The sequence below is a fragment of the Cebus imitator genome, unplaced genomic scaffold (genome assembly GCF_001604975.1).
Source record: "Cebus imitator isolate Cc_AM_T3 unplaced genomic scaffold, Cebus_imitator-1.0 Scaffold216, whole genome shotgun sequence".
In the NCBI taxonomy this organism is placed as follows: domain Eukaryota; kingdom Metazoa; phylum Chordata; class Mammalia; order Primates; family Cebidae; genus Cebus; species Cebus imitator.
In genome coordinates, this window is record NW_016107531.1 from 3,053,884 (window position 1) to 3,072,897 (window position 19,014).

The following is a 19,014-nucleotide window of genomic DNA, read 5'->3' on the forward strand; positions in this document are numbered from 1 at the left end:
AAAAAAAAAAAAAAAAAAAAAATCCTCTTGCCATGCTGCCACAGCTTCCCAAATTGTTGGGACTACAGGTGTGAGCCACTGCATATGGTACATTTTAATGTAGTTAGCTTAAAATTTTGCCATTAAAAAATGACGTTGATCAAAACATATTTGCAGTCTGTGTGTAATTCTAGGCTGCCTGATTGTGAACTTCAACATATCTGGCTGCTGAAATTTTGGTACTTGCTGTTCAGAGGAGGAAGTACAATACAGTGTTTTGATTATTGATTAGAAATCTCATGGTAAATTGCCAGTGTGAGGGAGCATTGTAGCTTCCACTGATATTTAACCACTCTTTTGGAAAGTGGCAAGGTGAATGCTTTTATTGTATAATCAGGCTAAACTGTGGATTTGGCTGGCAAGATGACCTTACAAGACATCTGTTTTGTGCTCTTAGCACTTTAAACGCTACCAGATTTCTTGTCTCTTGCCCTCTCCACAATACTGTGAAGTGGTATTGTAAATTTGTTAAATGGTCTTGTATACCTTATTTTCTTTAGTCCTGTGAGATAGGTAGTATTACAAAAGGGGTAGTTACCTCTTGAGATGAAGAAATTGGCACCCAGTGAAACACAGCTTAGTAGAAAGTGCAGTGGACTAGAGAGGGACCTGCATCCTAAACATGCTGATACCACTAACAGCCTTTGGATTTTGGTCACGTCACTTACAAACACTTGGATCTTTTTTCCTTTTTGGATAAATAATGAGGAGTGATATTCTAGTCTTGCTGAAGTCTTTTCAGGATGCCAAGCTTTCTGTTTCTAATTGATATGTTTAAAGTCACACAACTGATTACTGGCAGACTCCAGTGGAGATGACTCAAATCTAGAATGTTGCCCCTCCTCTCTTGCTGGCAGGTCAGGAACCACTACTCAGCCCTTTGCCTGTTCTTTATTCATTATTTCCTCAGGGAAAGGCCCTTGATGGGCCAGGTGCTCCTGCAATGCTTGCAGTGCCTATTGACCATATATACTCGAGATTGAAAGGGACATGGAGACGCCCAGCACGGTGAGAAAAATATGGCCAGGGAGTTCCCAGCCTAAGAGTTTAATTTATTTTTATTTTAATACCCAGCTTCCACAAGGTGAAAATTGAAGAAATATTGGTTTTCTAGATACTTGTTTTCATTCATACTCTATTGTGTAAGGAAATAACATAGAATATAAAAATAAGGAGAATAAATCCTGAGCAGTCATTCAAAATTTATTAACTCTAGTTGGCAGCAGTCTAGATATATTGGGAAAATGGATTTAATATAGGCAACACAAAATTTGGACTGAAAGTAGAATACAGTTTTATGTAATTGAAAGTGAGAAAAATGGGAGAAACCACTTAAAAAACAAACCTGAAATTCTAGAAAGAACAAGAAGGTATTAGAATAACTATTGGAATTAAGTTATAGTAATTGCTTGTGAAATAAGTGGAATATTATGTCACATTTATGCCTAAATATATGCAGTGTTAGAGTCGTAATATCCTATACTTGGGTATACTTTTATGAATATACTTTTATTACTGATGCAAAGTGTACTGAATGTGTAAAACTTCAAGAAAATAACAGTTTTCAGTTCCCTATGGACTCATTTTAAGGTACTATGTTATAAATGAGTACCATTTCAGCAGAGAAATTGGTAGAAAATTGTTTGAAGGAATGGTTTTCTTTTGAAAATAGAGCAAATATTTAATCTGAACTTTAGTTACTGACATAAAGGAGACTAACGAAGAACTGAAGTGCAGACTTCAGTCTTAAAGCAGTGTGACATGGGGTTTTGGGCAGACCCACTTGGATTTGATTATTGGGTTTGTCCATGATTATTGTTTTCATTCATACTCTATTGTGTAAGGAAATAACATAGAATATAAAAATAAGGAGAATAAATCCTGAGCAGTCATTCAAAATTTTGGGTTTGTCCATGATTAACTCTGTAAGCTGGACAGTCTGCAAAATGGGGACAGTAATGCCAATCCCGCGTAGTCCTTGGTGAGGACTAAATGAAACAATGTATGTAAGTCCCTAGTAAGTACTCTGATGCTTCTGGAGAGATGCAGGTCCAGGTTGAGCATCCCTACTCAGAATACTCAAAATCTGGGCCATGTTTTGGTGGCTCATACCTGTAATCCCAGCACTTTCAGAGGCCAAGATGGACGAAATGCTTGAGCTTGGGAGTTCAAGACCAGCCTGGGCAAAATAATGAGACCCTGTCTCTATAAAAAAACTAAAAAATTAGCCAGGCATGTTGGTGCACACCTGTAGTTCCAGCCTAAGGTGGGAGGATTGCTTGAGCCCAGGGGTTGAGGCTGCAGTGAACTGTGATCGCACTACTGTACTCTAGCCTGGGCAACAGAGCAAGGCTGTCTTTAAAAAAAAAAAAAAAAAAAAAAAAAAAAAAAAGTTTCAAAATCCAAAATGCTTCAAAATTCAAAACGTTTTGAATCGATATGATGCCACAAGTAGAAAATTTTACACCTGATCTCATACAGGTTGCAGTTAAAACTTTATTTCATGCGTAGAATTATTAAAAATATTGGCTGGGTGAGGTGGCTCATAACCTGTAATCCTGGGAGGCCAAGGTGGGAGGATCACTTGAATTTAGGAAAGACTTCGTCTCTACTAAAAATCAAAACAACTGGCTGGGGAGGCCAAGGTGGACAGATCACGAGGTCAAGAGATTGAGACCATCCAGGCCAACATGGTGAAACCCCGTCTCTACTAAAAATACAAAAATTAGCTGGGCGTGGTAGCATGCACCTGTAGTCTCAGCTACTCAGGAGGCTGAGGCAGGAGAATCGCTTGTATCTGGGAGGCAGAGGTCGCAGTGAGTTGAGATTGTGCCAGTGCACTCCAGTCTGGCGACAGAGTGAGACTTAGTCTCAAAAATAATTAATTAAAAGAATTAAAACAGTTAGCTTGGCATAGTGGTGTGTGTAAAGAGCCCCAACTACTTGGGAGGCCAAGGCAGGACAATTGTTTGAGCCTGGAGGGGCCTGGGAGGAAGCGGTCAAGACTATAGCCAGCCATGATTGCGGTCCTACACTCCAGCCTGGATGACAGAGGGATACCCTGCTTCAAAAAAGAAAAAAACACCAAAAGTATATAAAATTGCCTTCAGGCTATGTGAGTGAAGTGTATGTGAAACATAAGTGAATTGCTTATTTAGACTTGGGTCTCATCCCCAAGATAGCTCATGATATTTATAAAAATATTCCGAAATTCAAAGAAAATTCAAAATCTGAAACACTTCTGATCCCAAGCCTTTTAGATGAGGGATACCCAACCTCTACCAGCATTCAGGGCATAAGACATTCGAGCTGTTAATATAATGTAATAAGCAATGATTAGATGGAGTGGTTGTGAAAGAATGAGACTCATTTTTATGTCTGGATCATGAAATTTGTTAATTTGGGGGCGTGTTTTGTAAATTAGTGCACCTACCTGCTGTATTGAGAGAGGGACGTCAGGATGCTGTTTTTAAGCTATTACATGAATTGATCTGCTGAGTAACAAGAAGCACTTCCAAGTGTTTATATTATCCTTTTTTTTTTTTTAAATGGAGTCTCACTCTTTTGCCCAGGCTGGATTGCAATGGCGTGATCTCAGCTCATTGCAACCTCCACCTCCTGGGTTCAAGCAATTCTCCTGCCTCAGCCTCCTGGGTAGGTGGAATTACAGGCACGTGCCACCATGCCTGGCTAATTTTTTGTATTTTTAGTAGAAACAGGGTTTCACTATGTTGGGTCAGGCTGGTCTCAAACTCCCGACCTCGTGATCCGCCCGCCTCGGCCTCCCAAAGTGCTGGGATTATAGGCATGAGCCCCCATGCCTGGCCTATATTATCTTTTTTGTGCCTACAACTGCCCTTTGTTAGAAAAGGGATATTATGTTATCCCTGTCCCCATTTTACAAATGCCAAAGCTGAAGCTTAGAGAAGTAATATAATTATTAATAAAAATAAAAATATAGAGCTACCAGGGTTAGTGCTGTGGCTCACACCTGTAATCCCAGCACTTTGGGAGGCTGGGGTGGGTGGATCACCCGAGGTCAGGACTTTGAGACCAGTCTGGCCAATTGGCGAAACCTGGTCTCTACTAAAAACACAAAAATTAGCTGGGTGTGGTGGCACGTGCCTGTAGTCCCAGCTACTTGGGAGGCTGAGGCAGGAGAATCACTTGAACCTGGGAGGCAGAGGTTGCAGTGAGCCCCCAGACTGGGCAACAAGAGCGAAACTCCATCTCAAAAAAAAAAAAAAAAAAAAAAAAAAATATATAAATATAGAGAGAGAGAGAGAGAGAGAGAGAGATTGAGAGAGCACGCGTGCATGCACGCGCATGAGCATGGAACCTACCAATAATGGCAAAACTAGGACTTCACCTTTGTTTTGACTCAGAGCAATCAAAAGCACTGTTAGTTTTTTTTTTTTTTAACCACTTTTCCATGCTGCTCTAGATTTGAATATTGAGACTGGCCCTGTCTTGGGACTGTCATTGACTATGGCCCTTTGCCTTATTCATTTAAACTTAATGTTTATAGAAAGCTGTTATTAATTATATTGTGAGAGTGTTTGATTACAGGAATGATGTTATAACATGAAGTTTAAGGATTTAATAAAAACCCTAATACTCATTGATAGTAAAGCTTTGTACTGGGCACGGTGGCTCATGCCTGTAATCCCAGCTTACTCAGAAGGCTGAGGCAGGAGAATAGCCTAAACCCAAGAGGCAGAGGCTGAGGTTGCAGTGTGCCGAGATCGTGCCATTGCACCTCCAGCCTGGGCAACAAGAGCAAAACTCTGTCTAAAAAAAAGATTAGTGGTAAGATGGCCACTCATATTGTTAGTAGGAATGTAAATTAGTAAAACTTTTCTGGAAAGCACTTTGGCAGTATTTATCACATCTTTTTAAAAAAGTCATGCATGCCTTTTGAGCTTGTAATTCCATTTCTAGGAATCTTTAATAAATCAGAGACATTGAAAGATATTCATGTTCAAAGATGTTCACTGCAGCAGTATTATAGCAAAAATTAGAACCTTAATGTTCAATAAAAATTAGAGAAATGGAAAATTGATAGAATGGAAATAATATGCAGTCATCTTAGATGTTTCAGAATTTTAGTGACATACTAATATGCTCACCATATAATAAGTGAAAAAAGGGTATGACTGTAAAGTGTGATCCCAATTATGTCAAACATGTATACAAAGAAATAGGTGGTGAGATTATAGGACTTTATATTTTTCTCAGTTTTAGAAATGTTCTTTTTAATTATTTTTAAAGAAATCATAGTTTAAAATTGATATTAACAAATATGAGTGGAGCCAGTAACCATTATTTTAACCAATAGCGTTTTCACTAATGCAGGTGATTGTGAAGTTATAAATGGATTGTGTTTTCAAGTTAGTTTTCACCTTACTTATTTTGCACTCATATCATGGTTTCATATGTCCTGACATTAATGATGTTACTATTTCCAGGGAAGTCTTCTTTTCCCCCAAAAAGTCCTATTTACACAGTATTCTGGAAGAAGAGTTGTATTCATAATGGTGGTATCATTGTCCCAGTGCTACCTCACCGCTTCAGTGGCCACAGGGACAGTGAGTAGGCCTGTGATATCCCTGTGTTTACTTTTAGAGGAAGTCCACTCCCATCTCTGTGGAGTTGAGGCTGGCCTTTGGTAGATAGTGATTGTGAGTTGAATGCTTATATATTGGGAAGTGATTTTTTGGTATGGAAAATTATAAGTGTGTTAAAAAGGTAAACTGAGGCTTTTTTTTTTTTTTAAGAGTTTATTTGCACAAATGGCAATTCATGAATTGGGCAGCTTCAAATCAGAAGTGATTCAGGGTCTCCATTGAGGGAAAGTAAGCGGGGAGGCTTTTGTAGGAAGATTGTGGAATTAAAACAGAGGAAAGATTTGATTGGTTATACAGTTGATCTCTACCATTGGAAAGTCCACAGTTATATAATTATAAGTTTGTTGGCTGCTTCTGACTAGCTAAGCTTAAGTTCTTTTTTTTTTTATATGTGCATTTATAAGACATACCTCAAGTTAAGTTTTGCTTATGTTTGCAAATCCAGCAAGGTTAAGGTAATTTATAAGACTAACTAGTTTTGTCTGCTCAGGGATTTTTCAGGCTAGGTTTGATTTTTTTTGTTTTGTTGTTGTTGTTTTATTTTTGGTGTTTTGTTGTTTGTTTCCTTGAGACAGAGTTTTCCATCTGTTGCCCAGGCTGGAGTGTAGTGGCATGATCACTGCAGCCTCAACTTCCTGGACTCGAACGATCCTCCCACCTTAACCTCCCGAGTAGGTGGGGCTAGAGGCACTACCATGCCCAACTATATTTTGTATTTTTAGTATGGATGGGATTTTATCATGTTGCCCAGGCTGGTCTTGAACTCCTAAGCTCAAGGAATCTGCCTGTCTGGGCCTCCCAAAGTGTTGGGAGTATAGGCGTGAATTACTGCACCTAGCCAGACCTGGTCTGTTTTAATTTAACAAATGTGAATCTCTGTCTCACTTTTGTGTGTGTGTGTGTGTGTGAGAAAAAGACTGAAGATTAAATTTGTTTGGATTTTAATTTTTCTGATAGCAGTAGTTAGTAAAAATATGAGTGTTAAAATATTATGATGAATTGTTGCCTTTTCTCTTTTTGAATTATCATGTACTTTATAATTGAAGTAGCTTCAGACCGGGTGCGGTGATTTACGCCTGTAATCCCAGCACTTTTGGAGGCTGAGGCAGTCAGATCACCTGAGGTCAGGAGTTTGAGACCAGCGTGACCAACATGGAGAAACCCCATCTCTACTAAAAATACAAAATTAGCCAGGCGTGGTGGCACATGCCTGTAATCCCAGCTACTCGGGAGGCTGAGGCAGGAGAATCGCTTGAACTCGGGAGGCAGAGGTTATGGTGAGCCGAGGTCGTGCTATTGCACTACAGCCTGGGCAACAAGAGCAAAACTCTGTCTCAAAAAAAAAAAATTAGTTTCAGTGTATACAGTTAAGTGTGATGGCCAGTTAGATTTGTGTTTTTTCAAATGTGCATACTAATTCTCTTACGTACAATATAAAAAACATGCAAAAAAATTACCAAAGTATTTGAGCATATTTAAATTAGGAAAATATCAGGCAAGATGTTTCTTTTGTAAACTACTTCTGTCCAAAGCATTCTGTATATTATCAGAATGAAAAATGACAGCACTTTGTCATCTGTTCAAATTGATATTACACTCTTTGCAATGACAGCTGAAAAGGCCCACAGGTGCCATATAAAGAGGTGACCATGTTGTCATATTTCATTTCGGCATCCCTCTGCAAAGCCATAATTACCTAATTAGGTTGTTAATTAGGAGATTAGCATTTCACTATATTGATAGAATGCTCTTTACCGGCATGGGGCGAGACACAGATTTGTCTGCTCTAATTTATAATCTCTGCCTGTTTTGTACTTATTTATTTGCTTAAGATGCTGGTATGCGGCAATTCAGTTTACCTGAGAAACAGTTTACAAGCTAAAGAAGCTTTGATCACTGGATTAAAGTTGCTGAGTTAAAATATGGACACATCCCCAAAATTAAAATAAAAATTCCAAGTTGGTATAACTTGTATTATTGTTAACACAGGCATCAAACACAATAAGAATTCACATTGTTGGTATTAAAAAATTCAAAATATAAAAACTTAAGTCTGAACCATGATAGAGATTTATGTATCCTAAACGAGGCAAAGGAAATTATTTTAATTGTCTTCAATGACAGACCTCTGCCATTTATCCTTGGGACTTCTGAGGATATGTTAAATGTTTTGAATGTATTTAAGAAACTGAAGCTTGGTTAATAACTTCAGAACAAATATATTCAGTCTTCATTTTAGACTTCCTTAGATAGTCATGCTTCAGGGTTTATTTCATTTGTACCTTCTGTCCATTAGTCTGTGCTTGGAACATTCTCTTCCCACAGTCTTTGCAGTGCTGAGTACTTATGGAATTTGAAGTATTTTACAATAACCTTCACTTGGTGAGCTATTTGGAGTAAGCACAGTTTCTATAAAGTGTGCCTAATGTTCTTTTGGGAGAGAGGGGCATGGGAAAAATGATTTCTATATATTTTCTCTGTAGTGTTTGTAATTTGCATTATGCATAGTTTTCTGCCTTTTTTCGTTAAGGAAATTAAGAGTTGCAGAACAATGTTAAGAGCACCATTCCCACTGAGGTAGTAGTTTAGCTTCTTTTGTTCGTATTGGTATTAGCATTCAAATTGTAGTAAATGCATGTGTGCTTTAAGTCCTTCTTCCCTACAGTTATGAAGAATTGCATTTGTTTTTTAGCTGTAATTTTAAAAAAAGTATTATTTTTTTGAAATGGAGTCTTTCTCTGTTTCCCAGGCTGGAGTGCAATGGCACCATCTTGGCTCACTGAAACCTCAGCCTCCTGGCTTCAAGCAATTCTCCTGCCTCAGCCTCCCAAGTAGCTGGGATTACAGGTGTGTGCCTCCATGCCTGGCTAATTTTTGTATTTTAGTAGAGATAGAGTTTCACCATGTTGACCAGGCTGGTCTTGAACTCCTGACCTCAGGTGATCTCCCCACCTCGGCCTCCCAAGGTGCTGGGATTACAAGCATGAGCCACCGCCCCTGACCTGAACATTTTTTTTTTAATTAAAAAAAATTAAATAAAAATAATAGAGAAGGGGTCTTGCTATATTGCTCAGGCTGGTCTTGAACTCCTGGGCTCAAGTGATCTTCCTCCTCCGCCTCCCAAAGTGCTGAGATTATAGGTGTGAGCCACCATGTCTGGCCAAATATATTTTTATGTTAAGAAAATAGGCCGAGCATGGTGACTCATGCCTGTAATTCCAGCACTTTGGGAGGCTGAGATGGATGGATCACTTGAGGTCAGGAGTTCAAAACCAGCCTGGCCAACATGGTGAAACCCCATCTCTACTAAAAACACAAAAATTAGCTGGGTGTGGTGGTGCATGCCTGTAATCCCAGCAACTCAGGAGGCCGAGGCAGGAGAATCCCTTGAATCCGGGAGGCAGAGGTTGCAGTGAGCTGAGATCCTGCCACTGCACTCTAGCCTGGGTGACAGAGACAGACTTCATCTCAAAAAAGAAAAAAGAAAATAAGGCTGGGCATGATGGCTCATGCCTGTAATCCAGCACTTTGGAAGGCCAAGGCAGTTGGATCACCAGAGGTCAGAAGTTGGAAACCAGCCTGGCCAACATGGTGAAAACCCATCTCTACTAAAAATTCAAAAATTAGCTGGGCTGTGGTGATGTGTGCCTGTAATCCTAGCTACTTGGGAGGCTAAGTCAGGAGAATCATTTGAACACCTGAGAGGCAGAGGGTGCAGTGGTCTGAGATTGTGCCACTGCATTCCAACCTGGGCACAGAGTGAGACTGTCTCAAAAAAAACCAAACAAACCACACACACACACACACACACACACACACACACACACAAGCTTCCATTAGTTTAGCATTTTGCTTAGTTGTAATCATTCATTTATTCAGTCAGTATATACTGAATCTATATTAGTCACAGTCATTTGTGTGGGAATTGACTAATGAAATCTACAGACACAGTCCCTGCTCTCATGAACTTGCATTCTAGAAAGGGAAAGGACAGCATAGATGGAGCAGCAGAACCTAAGCTTGAAGCATTATAGTAATGAGAGTCAAGGTGAGTATGGACTTGATAAAGTCAAATCTTTCCGGGGCAGGTGATACCTAAATTGTGATAAGTGTGAAAGAAAAAGGGAAGTCTAAGCCAGGTGACAAGACAGAGAAGAAGTGTATTTTCAAAACTTGAGAAGAAAACAAAGTTCACTGAGACTGGAGTGGAAAGAACTGATGGGACACGTGTGAGATGGGGCTACAGATATAGGAAAGGTTTCATCATGTTAAGGAGTTGGGAGTCATTGAAAGATTTTAAGACAAGTTAGGAGACAATTGCGGTAGCCTAGGTGTGAGACATGGTGACTTGGATTAGGTTTCTGTTTAGAGACAGGTTCTCTCTCACCCAGGCTAAAACATGGTGGTGTGATCCCAGCCCACTGTAGCCTTGACTTCCTGGCCTCCAGCAATCCTCTCACTTCAGCCTCCTGAGTACCTTGGACTACAGGCACATGCCACCACTCCCAGTTAATTAAAAACTTTTTTTGATAGGCACAATTGCCCAAGCTGCTCTTGAACTCCTGGTCTCAAGTGATCCCTCTGCCTTGACCCTCCAAAGCACTGGGATTACAGGCATGAGCCACTGTACCCAGCTGAATTAGGTTATTGGGATGAAGAGAAGTGGGTGAAATCTAAGGAGAGATGAGTTAGGATGCAGAGGATGGGTGATTAAATGGCTCTGGGCTTTATAGAAGGGAGTCAAGGATCCTGGTTTGGACATTCTGTATGTTTTTAAATTTTATTTAAGTTTGAGAATATGTGTTTAAGTATATCGTAGACAATGGGTCCATGAGTCTTATTTTCCAAATAAGACCCCAAAATGTATAGTACTAGCTACGAGTTTTCTTTTATGTGAATTGGGAAGGATACAAACATTTGAGTGTCACTTTTGGGCCCTACTGTGGAGCAGTAGCTTTGTGAGGTAATGAGAAACACTGAGGTTCAGAGAAATTGTGACCTTCCCAATTTTCTTAGCAAGTGGTGGAATATGGTGCACACCCAGCTCTCCAAAGTCTTTGTGTTTTCTGCCATGCCATGTTGCCTTTCTTGTTTTATTTCCTTCAGCTTGTTTATTCCAAAGTGAAGAGAATTACTCTCCAAGTACTAGTAGCTCAGTAGGCTGTTGACAGAGGCATTGTTAGCAGTGGCTTCTCGGCCAATCCCCTGGTGTGGATTTGAATGTTGTCTGGTGCTCTGGTAGGAGAAGCTGCTCCAGTGCATGGGGATTTGCTTCAGCAAAGCCTGCAGTTCTCCTTGGATTTCTGGTACTAGGATTAATCTCCTTCAATTAGAAATGTAGATTAGCTACCTTTAGAAAGGTCACTAAGGTATATAACAGTTCTCTTTTCTCCAGAGGAAAAGACTTGGAAACTCCCATTTTGGAGTTTGAGGAATTTGAGGAATCTGATGTCTATTTGATGTAATCAGCCTATATTACAAATTAAATGTTTATGGTTTACTGTGGCCGAATCTGCTTAGTAGGTACTTTGTTGGTATCCTAGTGTTGGAATCACTTGAATTAGAAGAGATCTAGGATGTAGCATAGATTCTCGTCTTCCTGGGTTTCTATACCCTTTAAAAAAAAAAAAAAGATATAATTTGCATACTATAAAATTAACCTCTCTAAAATGTACAATTTAATGGTTCTTAGGATATTCACAAAGTTGTATAACTGTCACTATTAACTAATTCCAGAACATTTTTGTCACTTCAAAAAGAAATCTCATATTCATTAGCAGTCAACTTCTCACTTTTCCTCCTCCTGCTGCTGGCAACCATTAATCTACTTTGTCTCTATGGATTTGCCTATTCTGAACCTTTCATCTACAAGGAATTACACAGTTTGTGGCCTTTGATGTAGTATAATGCTTTCAAGGTTTCATCTATGTTGTAGCATGGATCAGTACTTCATTCCTTTTTATTGCCAAATAATATTCCATTGTATATCTATACCACATTTTGTTTGTCTGTTCATCAGTTGATGGACATTTGGGTTATTTCTACCTTTTGGTTATTATGAATACTACTGTGAACATTTGTATACAAATTTTCATGTGAACATATGTTTTTAGTTTTCTTGGGTATATTCCTAGGAATGGAGTTGCTGGGTCATGGTAATGCTTTGTTTAACATTTTGAGAAACTGCCAAGCTGTTTTCCAAAGCAGCTGCATTATTTTACATTTTCTCCAACAATGTATAAGGTCAGCCTCCTTTCAGCGTGTAGTCTCCTCAGGCTCTGCTCTGGGCTGGAAGCAACTCTAGGCTCTAGGAATTCCACAAGCCTTTTGTTTAAATAGGCAGGTAATTATCGATTTTTCTCTGTTCAGCCAGGTTCATTCTACTAGCATATGTGTACCAGGCCATATATATTGGGCATTAGTGATAGGAAGTCAAATGCCCTTTCCTCTCAAGGACTTTACAGGCCAGCAGTGGAACTTCTTACTAGGAAATGCGAGGTGAAGGGGAAAGCCAGTGAAGAAAGTAATAGCTTATAAATTCATGAATTTATACAGCATGGATAGCTAGCTTTAGGATCTAGCCAAAGATTGACTTTTTTTTTTCAGCTTTTGTTTTCTTTTTTCTTCAGGCGACCCTTTAACTATTGCTCTTCCTTGGTTTTATCCCCAGGTTACTATTCTTCTTACGTATTTTCCCTGGGCAAAATTCACATCTTTGGATTTACCTGTCACTACTTGTTGATGTCTCCCAAGTCCGCCCAGACCTTTCTCCTGGGCTCTCAGGTTTGTGTTTTGATGGATCTCTGTTTGGGTAATCCATAGACATCGGAAGCTCATTGTGTCTGAAACATAACTCCTCATATCCCTACTACCTGATAATCTGTTTCTGCTTTAGAGTTTATGGTTTTATTTGTTGGCACTATCATGCAAGTCATACACTTTTCCCTTCTTAATCCTCCACATCCACTCAGTCACCAGGTTTACCAGTTTTTATCTCTCATTTTGTGACTGTTTCTTGAATTCGTATAACCATCTTCTACTGCCTTCAGATTTTATCATCTCTGGGCTGCAGTCACAGCTTTGTAACTAGTCTTCTATTTTATCCGTCACATCGATCTATACAGCTGTCAGAGCAGTCTCTCTATAAGCTAGTCAGCAACTTTGAACTCCATGTAATTTTAGTTACTAAATACATGTTGTTCTGCTGTTTCTTGCTTCAGTGCCTTGTCTCATGCTGTGTCTCCAACCTCGAATGTTGCCTTTTGCCCCCGGCTTCTACTCTTACAATTTGTCATCTCTGAATATTCATTTTAGACCAGGGAATAATAGCAATAATAATAATAGTGAACAGTTGTAATTGTGCTTACCATGGGTCAGGCACTGAAGCATGTAGCATGTATTCATTCATTCAGTCCTCACAACAATCCTATTAGGTAGGCACTGAACTTAGTCTCATTTACAGATGAGGAAATGGAGACACAGAAGTTGTTACTGTCTCAAGGTCCAACCATGAGTGGCCAGGTCCACGTTTGAAGCCAGCCAGTCCGAAGATTGCTGTCAGCCTCTGCTGCCCACCCTTTCTCAACTTCTGCCTTCCCTTGGCTTCCCCACTGCAAAGGATACTTTTCTTTGCTTCTGCCATAACTCACACATGGCCTGATGTTTTAAGCCTTTCTGAAATTTCTGATCAAGGAGCCAGCATTATAGATTATTTAATTGCTAGTTCTCTCTTTTTTTTTTACTATTAAGGTAACTAAGTTGGAAATGACCATTTCCATTACTGTGATTTTAGTCTTCTCTGTGAAGCCTTGTCTGAGTGTCCAGTCTCATTTAGGTATTTTTTCTTTGTGTTTCCATAGTACATCATATTTTTGAGATGGAGTTTTGCTCTTGTAGTCCAGGCTAGAATACAATGGCCTGATGTAGGTTCACTGCAACCTCTGCCTTTTGGGTTCAAGCAATTCTCTTGCCTCAGCCTCCTGAGTAGCTGGGATTATAGTCGCCCACCACAATGCCCGACTAATTTTATTTTATTTTTTTAGTAGAGGTAGGGTTTCACCATGTTGGCCAGGCTGGTCTCTAACTTCTGACGTCAGGTGATCTGTCCGCCTTGGCCTCCCAAAGTGCTGGGATTACAGGTGTGAGACACCATGCCTGGTCTGCTCCCGTTCTTTATTGTGGCCATTTGTATACTTGTCACTATCCCCTTGTTTGACTGCAAGCCTCTTGGGAATAGGGACCATGACTAGTACTTTATACACCTAACTCTCAGCATGTAGTAGGTATTCATGCTTATTGAATGAACTGATAAGTCTCTGTACCCATACCTAGACTTTTGTGTAAGGAGTGGAGTAAGATTAAGATGAAGTGAGCTTAAGCTGGAAATGTGAGACAGCATATTGTCATGATTTGGAGCAAGATTCTGGACCCAGGTGTGGCCTTGAGCAAGTTTGTGCCTAAGTTTACTGATTTATAGAACATGAAGAATAATAGAAGCTATCTCATAGTTTTGTGAATGGCAAAAGTGCCTTTATTTTGTTTTTAAGAGATGAGGGTCTTACGGTTGGCTAATTTTTGTATTTTTTTTGTAGAGATGGGGTTTTTCCATGTTGCCCAGGCTGGTCTTGAACTTGTGAGCTCAAGCAATCCGCCTACCTCTGCCTCCCAAAGTGCTGAGATTATAGGCGTGAGCCACTGTGCCTGGGCTGAGACTTGATTATTAGATTTAAATTGAATGTTGTGAAACAGTCCCACTCTATAGTATCATAAGCAGAATGAAGCCAGTTCTGTTGCATTATCCTCATGTTTGGTACACCGTGGTGATTTAAAAAACGAGGCGGTCTAGCTGGGCATGGTGGTTTGTGCCTGTAATCACAGCATGTTGAGAGGCTGAGGCGAGCAGATCACCTGAGTTCAAGAATTTGAGACCAGCTTGGCCAATATGGTGAAACCCTGTTTGTACTAAAAATACAAAATTAGTAGGGTGTGTTTGCAGGCACCTGTAATCCCAGCTACTTAGGAGGTAAAAGTAGGAGAATTGCTTGAACCTGGGAGGCAGAGGTTGCAGTGAGCCAAGATTGCACCATTGCACTCTAGCCTGGGCGACAGCAAAACTCCATCTCAAAAAAATAAATAAATACCCCAAAATAAATATTTCAAGTATTTTGGAACCACCCACTAAATAGTAATTATAGATGGTAGTAACTAATTACATTATTATCANAAAAAAAAAAAAAAAAAAAAAGAGATAGTCTAGAAGGTTCTGAGAAAATACCTAGCAAAATTAACACAGTTTTGTTAATAATAGCAATTATCATTTATTGAGATTATGAAAGTGCTATTCAAGTGAAAATACAAAGCACCATTCAAAGTCACATAGAAGTAGTTTGAGGATTATTTGCTGGTTTAGATTGTCTCATTGCTGCCTTCTATTCATTAGGAGTTGAATTAATGAGTTTGATAGTTGACAGCTTATTTATTTTCCTTCCAAAAAGATATAGCTAGAATAGGAAAAGTCAGTAATATACATCTTAGATTTATATAGTACTTTTTAACTTTCTGTAAATTTTTTTTAAAAAAAGTTTTTAAGACAGGGTCTCACTCTGTTGCCTGGGCTGAAGTGCAGTGGCTTAGTCATGCTCAGTGTAACCTTGAACTCCTGGGCTCAAGTGATCTTGCATCTCGGCCTCCTGAGTAGATGGGACTACAAGCATGTGCCCCCCCACGCTTAATTTTAATTTTTTTTTTTTTTTTTTTTTTAGAGACAGGGTCTTGCTCTGTTGCCCAGGCTGGTCTCAAACTCCTGGCCTCAAGTGATTCTCCTATCTCTGCCTCTCAAAATGCTGGGATTTATAGGCATGAGCCACTATACCTAGCCTCTATTTTGTTTTATATCAGCATCGCTGTGAAGTGGGTAATAGGACATATATTATGGCTGTTTCACTGTAGAGGAAATACAGTCAGAAGTTCTGACTCTCCTAAAGTCATCCCAAAGCTAATCTCTTTAACAGTGACAACTGCCAACTAATCCATAGCAAATATCACTAATCCATACTCTGTGACAACAACCTGGACTTGTAGATGTGGCAACCCACTGTGCATTTTTATAATCATGCTTTTATTTTCTGTTAATATTAGTTTCTTTTTTCTCTCTCTTTTATACTATTTACCAACTGAAAGTTTCTTTTATAACACTCTAAAGATAACTGTATTGTTTATCAAATTTAACTCTTGTAGTTATTGGAACCAGTTTCTAAACATACTAGGATTTCAAAACAAAAAATGGGCTGGGCACAGTGGCTCAGGCCTATAATCTCAGCACTGTGGGAGGCCGAGGTGGGTGGATCACCTGAGGTCAGGAGTTCCAGACCAGCCTGGCCGACATGGTGAAATCCTTTCTCTACTAAAAATACAAAACTAGCTGGGCATGATAGCATGCGCCTGTTCTCCCAACTACTTGGGAGGCTGAGGCAGGAAAATCGCTTGAACCCAGGAGGTGGAGGTTGCAGTGAACTGAGGTCGTGCTCCTGCACTCCAGCCTGGACAACACAGCAAGACTCTGTCTCGATAAAAAGAAAAAAAAAAAAACAGATGGCAATAATGCCTATTCAAATCAGTCAACGTAGTTTACCTTTGTAGAGAGTATGCTGGCAACATCTTGATACTATTACAATTCTTTGCCAAAAAAGAGATTCCTTGTACCTCTTAAGAGTCTGAACTATGGCACAGGTATGGTAGAGGTAAAACATGCAATGAAATTCTGGTCATGGAAGGAAAACCGTGTGAAGCAACAACACCCAAAACCTTTTAGATGGGCTCCAGGATAAACTTCTCCCAATCACATCCTCCTCCTCCACACAAGTGGCTGGAATGGAATTTAAGAGCTGAAAGGCCCTACGTATAGTTCAGTCATGCTATTTAACAGATGTAAGAACAGATGAGGTTTCAAGAAGTGAATTGTCCAAGGCCGTGTAATTCGGTCCCTGGAATTTAGGTTTCCTGAGTGATTCTTGCAGTAAAGTGTGTTGCTTTTTTTAATTGATGTGTGGTTACCCTGAAGGCCAGGTAAATGGAAACATTACTCTCTTGAATTCTTCTACTTGTAAGCAAACTTCAAACACTGAGGAGCTGATAGAAGGAAAATACATCTTAGACTATAATGGGAGACCTATCTATTAAACCAGCACCATGGATGAGGGGCCCTTTTTGGGAAACTCATGGGACAGCCCCTTGGAGTTGTCTATTCATTTCACAATGAGATTTTTTGTTGTTGTTCGAGATGGAGCCTCGCTTTGTTGCCTAGGCTGGAGTGCAGTGGCATGATCTTGGCTCAGTGCTACCTCTGCCTCCCTGGTTCAAGTGATCTTGTGCCTCAGCCTACTGGGTAGCTGGAATTATAGATGTGTGCCACCACGCCCAGCTAATTTTTTTATGTTTAGTGAAACAGGGTTCCACCATATTGGCGAGGCTGGTCTTGAACTCCTGACCTCCGGTGATCCACATACCTCAGCCTCCCAAAGTGCTGGGATTACAAGTGTGAGCCACCACACCCAGCCACCATGAGCTCTTATTGAATGCCATCCACATCTACTAGAAACTGGCATTATAGTGATGAATAAGATAGTGTCCTTGAGAGTTTAGAAGTTTAGAATAGAAAACCAACATATAAATAGATTATTTTAAAAGAAATCCTAATGTGATTAGTTTATGATCTTTTGTTTATTCATTAATTTGTCCATTCCTTAACGTAGCAACCAGGGAGATCCTTTTAAATGTGATATAGATCATGTTACTGTTCTCTTCACGCTCCTCTAGTGACTCCTCATTTCACTTGGAGTAAAAGCTGAAGGCCTTAGGATGGCCAGCAAGGCCCTGCAGACTTGCCCCACTCTTCCACATTTTGTTGTCTACTACTTGCTCCTTGGTGGACTCCTTGCCACTCCTTGAACATTATGAGGCATGTTCCCCTCTGCTTGGCAGACCTATTCCCTGGAGTGTCTACATGACTTGTTCTTTTACCTCCTTCAGGTGTTAAGGAATGCCTCCCTTGATTATCTTATTTATTGTTGCAACCCTCGGCTCCACCCAGCATTATCCATTTCTCTTTCCCTGTGCTATTTTTCTTCATAGCACTTCTAACTCACTGTATAATTTACTTCTTTGTCCTGCCATGAGGGTAGGACTTTGCCTTGTCTGCTGTGTTTTCTGCATCTAGAACAGTGTTGGCAAACAGTAGGCATTCAGTAACTATTTGTTGAATGAATGAAATCAACAAACACTTAATGCCTTACTAACAGGCAATGTGTCAGATTAATTATTTGGTAGAACTGGGAACTAAGTGCAGTGAAATGGGAACATGAAGGGAGCAGAATGGGTGCAGTGGCTCACATCTCTAATCCCAACGCTCGAATCCAGGAATTCAAGACCAGCCTGGGCAACATGGTGAGACCCTGTCTCCGCAAAAAATTAGCCAGGCATGGCAGTGCATGCCTGTAGTTCTAGCTACCTGAGAGGCCAAGGTGGGAGGATTGCCGGAGCTCAGGAGGTTGAGGCTACCATTGAGCTGGACTTTGAATAATAGGAGGTAGTCAGGGGAAGAAGGGTGAAAAGGGTTCTCAGACTGAGGGGTAAGTCTTGGGGAATGCAGCTTGTCTTTATTGTAGTTGCTTGGACCTTGGCTCTCCTTAAGGTAGATTAAACATTCAGAAAACAGAGTTGAACTTTTTTAGCCCTTAGAAGGTTTGAGCATAGATTTTAGTAGCAAAATTCTATAGTTTAGTTTCAGAACAAACAAAACAGTTTCGAGGGAGTTGAAAATTACCACAAATTTAGTGGCTTCAAACCACACATTATTGTGGGGTTTTTCAACCTTGGCATTATTCATATTGATATTTGGGGAGGTATAATTTTTTGTTATGGGTGCTGCCTTGTGCACTGTACCATGTTTACTGGCGTCACTGGCATCTACCCACTGGCTACTAATAGCATCCATCCCTAGCTGTAACAACCGGAACTATCTCCAGATATTGATTGCTTGAATGTCTCCCGGGGAGAAAAACTGGCTTCCATTTGAGAACCATTACTTTAGAACCATTACATTACTGTTGATGGGACGTTTAGCAGCTTCACAGATGATTTGGGGAGAGATTTATACCTTAATGAAGTAACCATAGTCGTGAATCTAGAATTGGGTCAAAAATGTAAAATTGTTGGTTCCTTGAAAATTCATATAACTCACTGTAATGATGGTAGAAATAAAGTGCCTTTAAAGTAGTTTGGGCTCTGCGTAATGTAGAAGGGTTTGCCAAGGATGAGATACTTCAGCCTGGACTTATAAGAATAAGATTTG

General features: G+C 39.9%; 1 protein-coding gene across 7 annotated transcripts in view; it reads left to right on the forward strand.

The window, feature by feature from the left end:
• Positions 1 to 19,014, forward strand: part of MAPKAP1 (MAPK associated protein 1) — a 267,937-nt gene that overhangs the window by 5,066 nt on the left and 243,857 nt on the right. The window contains exon 1 of one of the 7 annotated variants that reach the window (XM_037745935.1): positions 5,508 to 5,627. The exons of 5 other annotated variants lie outside the window; for them this stretch is intronic. In XM_037745935.1, the coding sequence (XP_037601863.1) occupies positions 5,574 to 5,627 (54 nt within the window). In that variant the 5' untranslated portion in view covers positions 5,508 to 5,573. Of the gene's footprint in view, positions 1 to 5,507; positions 5,628 to 12,428; positions 12,450 to 19,014 lie in introns of those variants that run through there. One more of the 7 variants, XM_037745936.1, reaches the window with a different exon arrangement.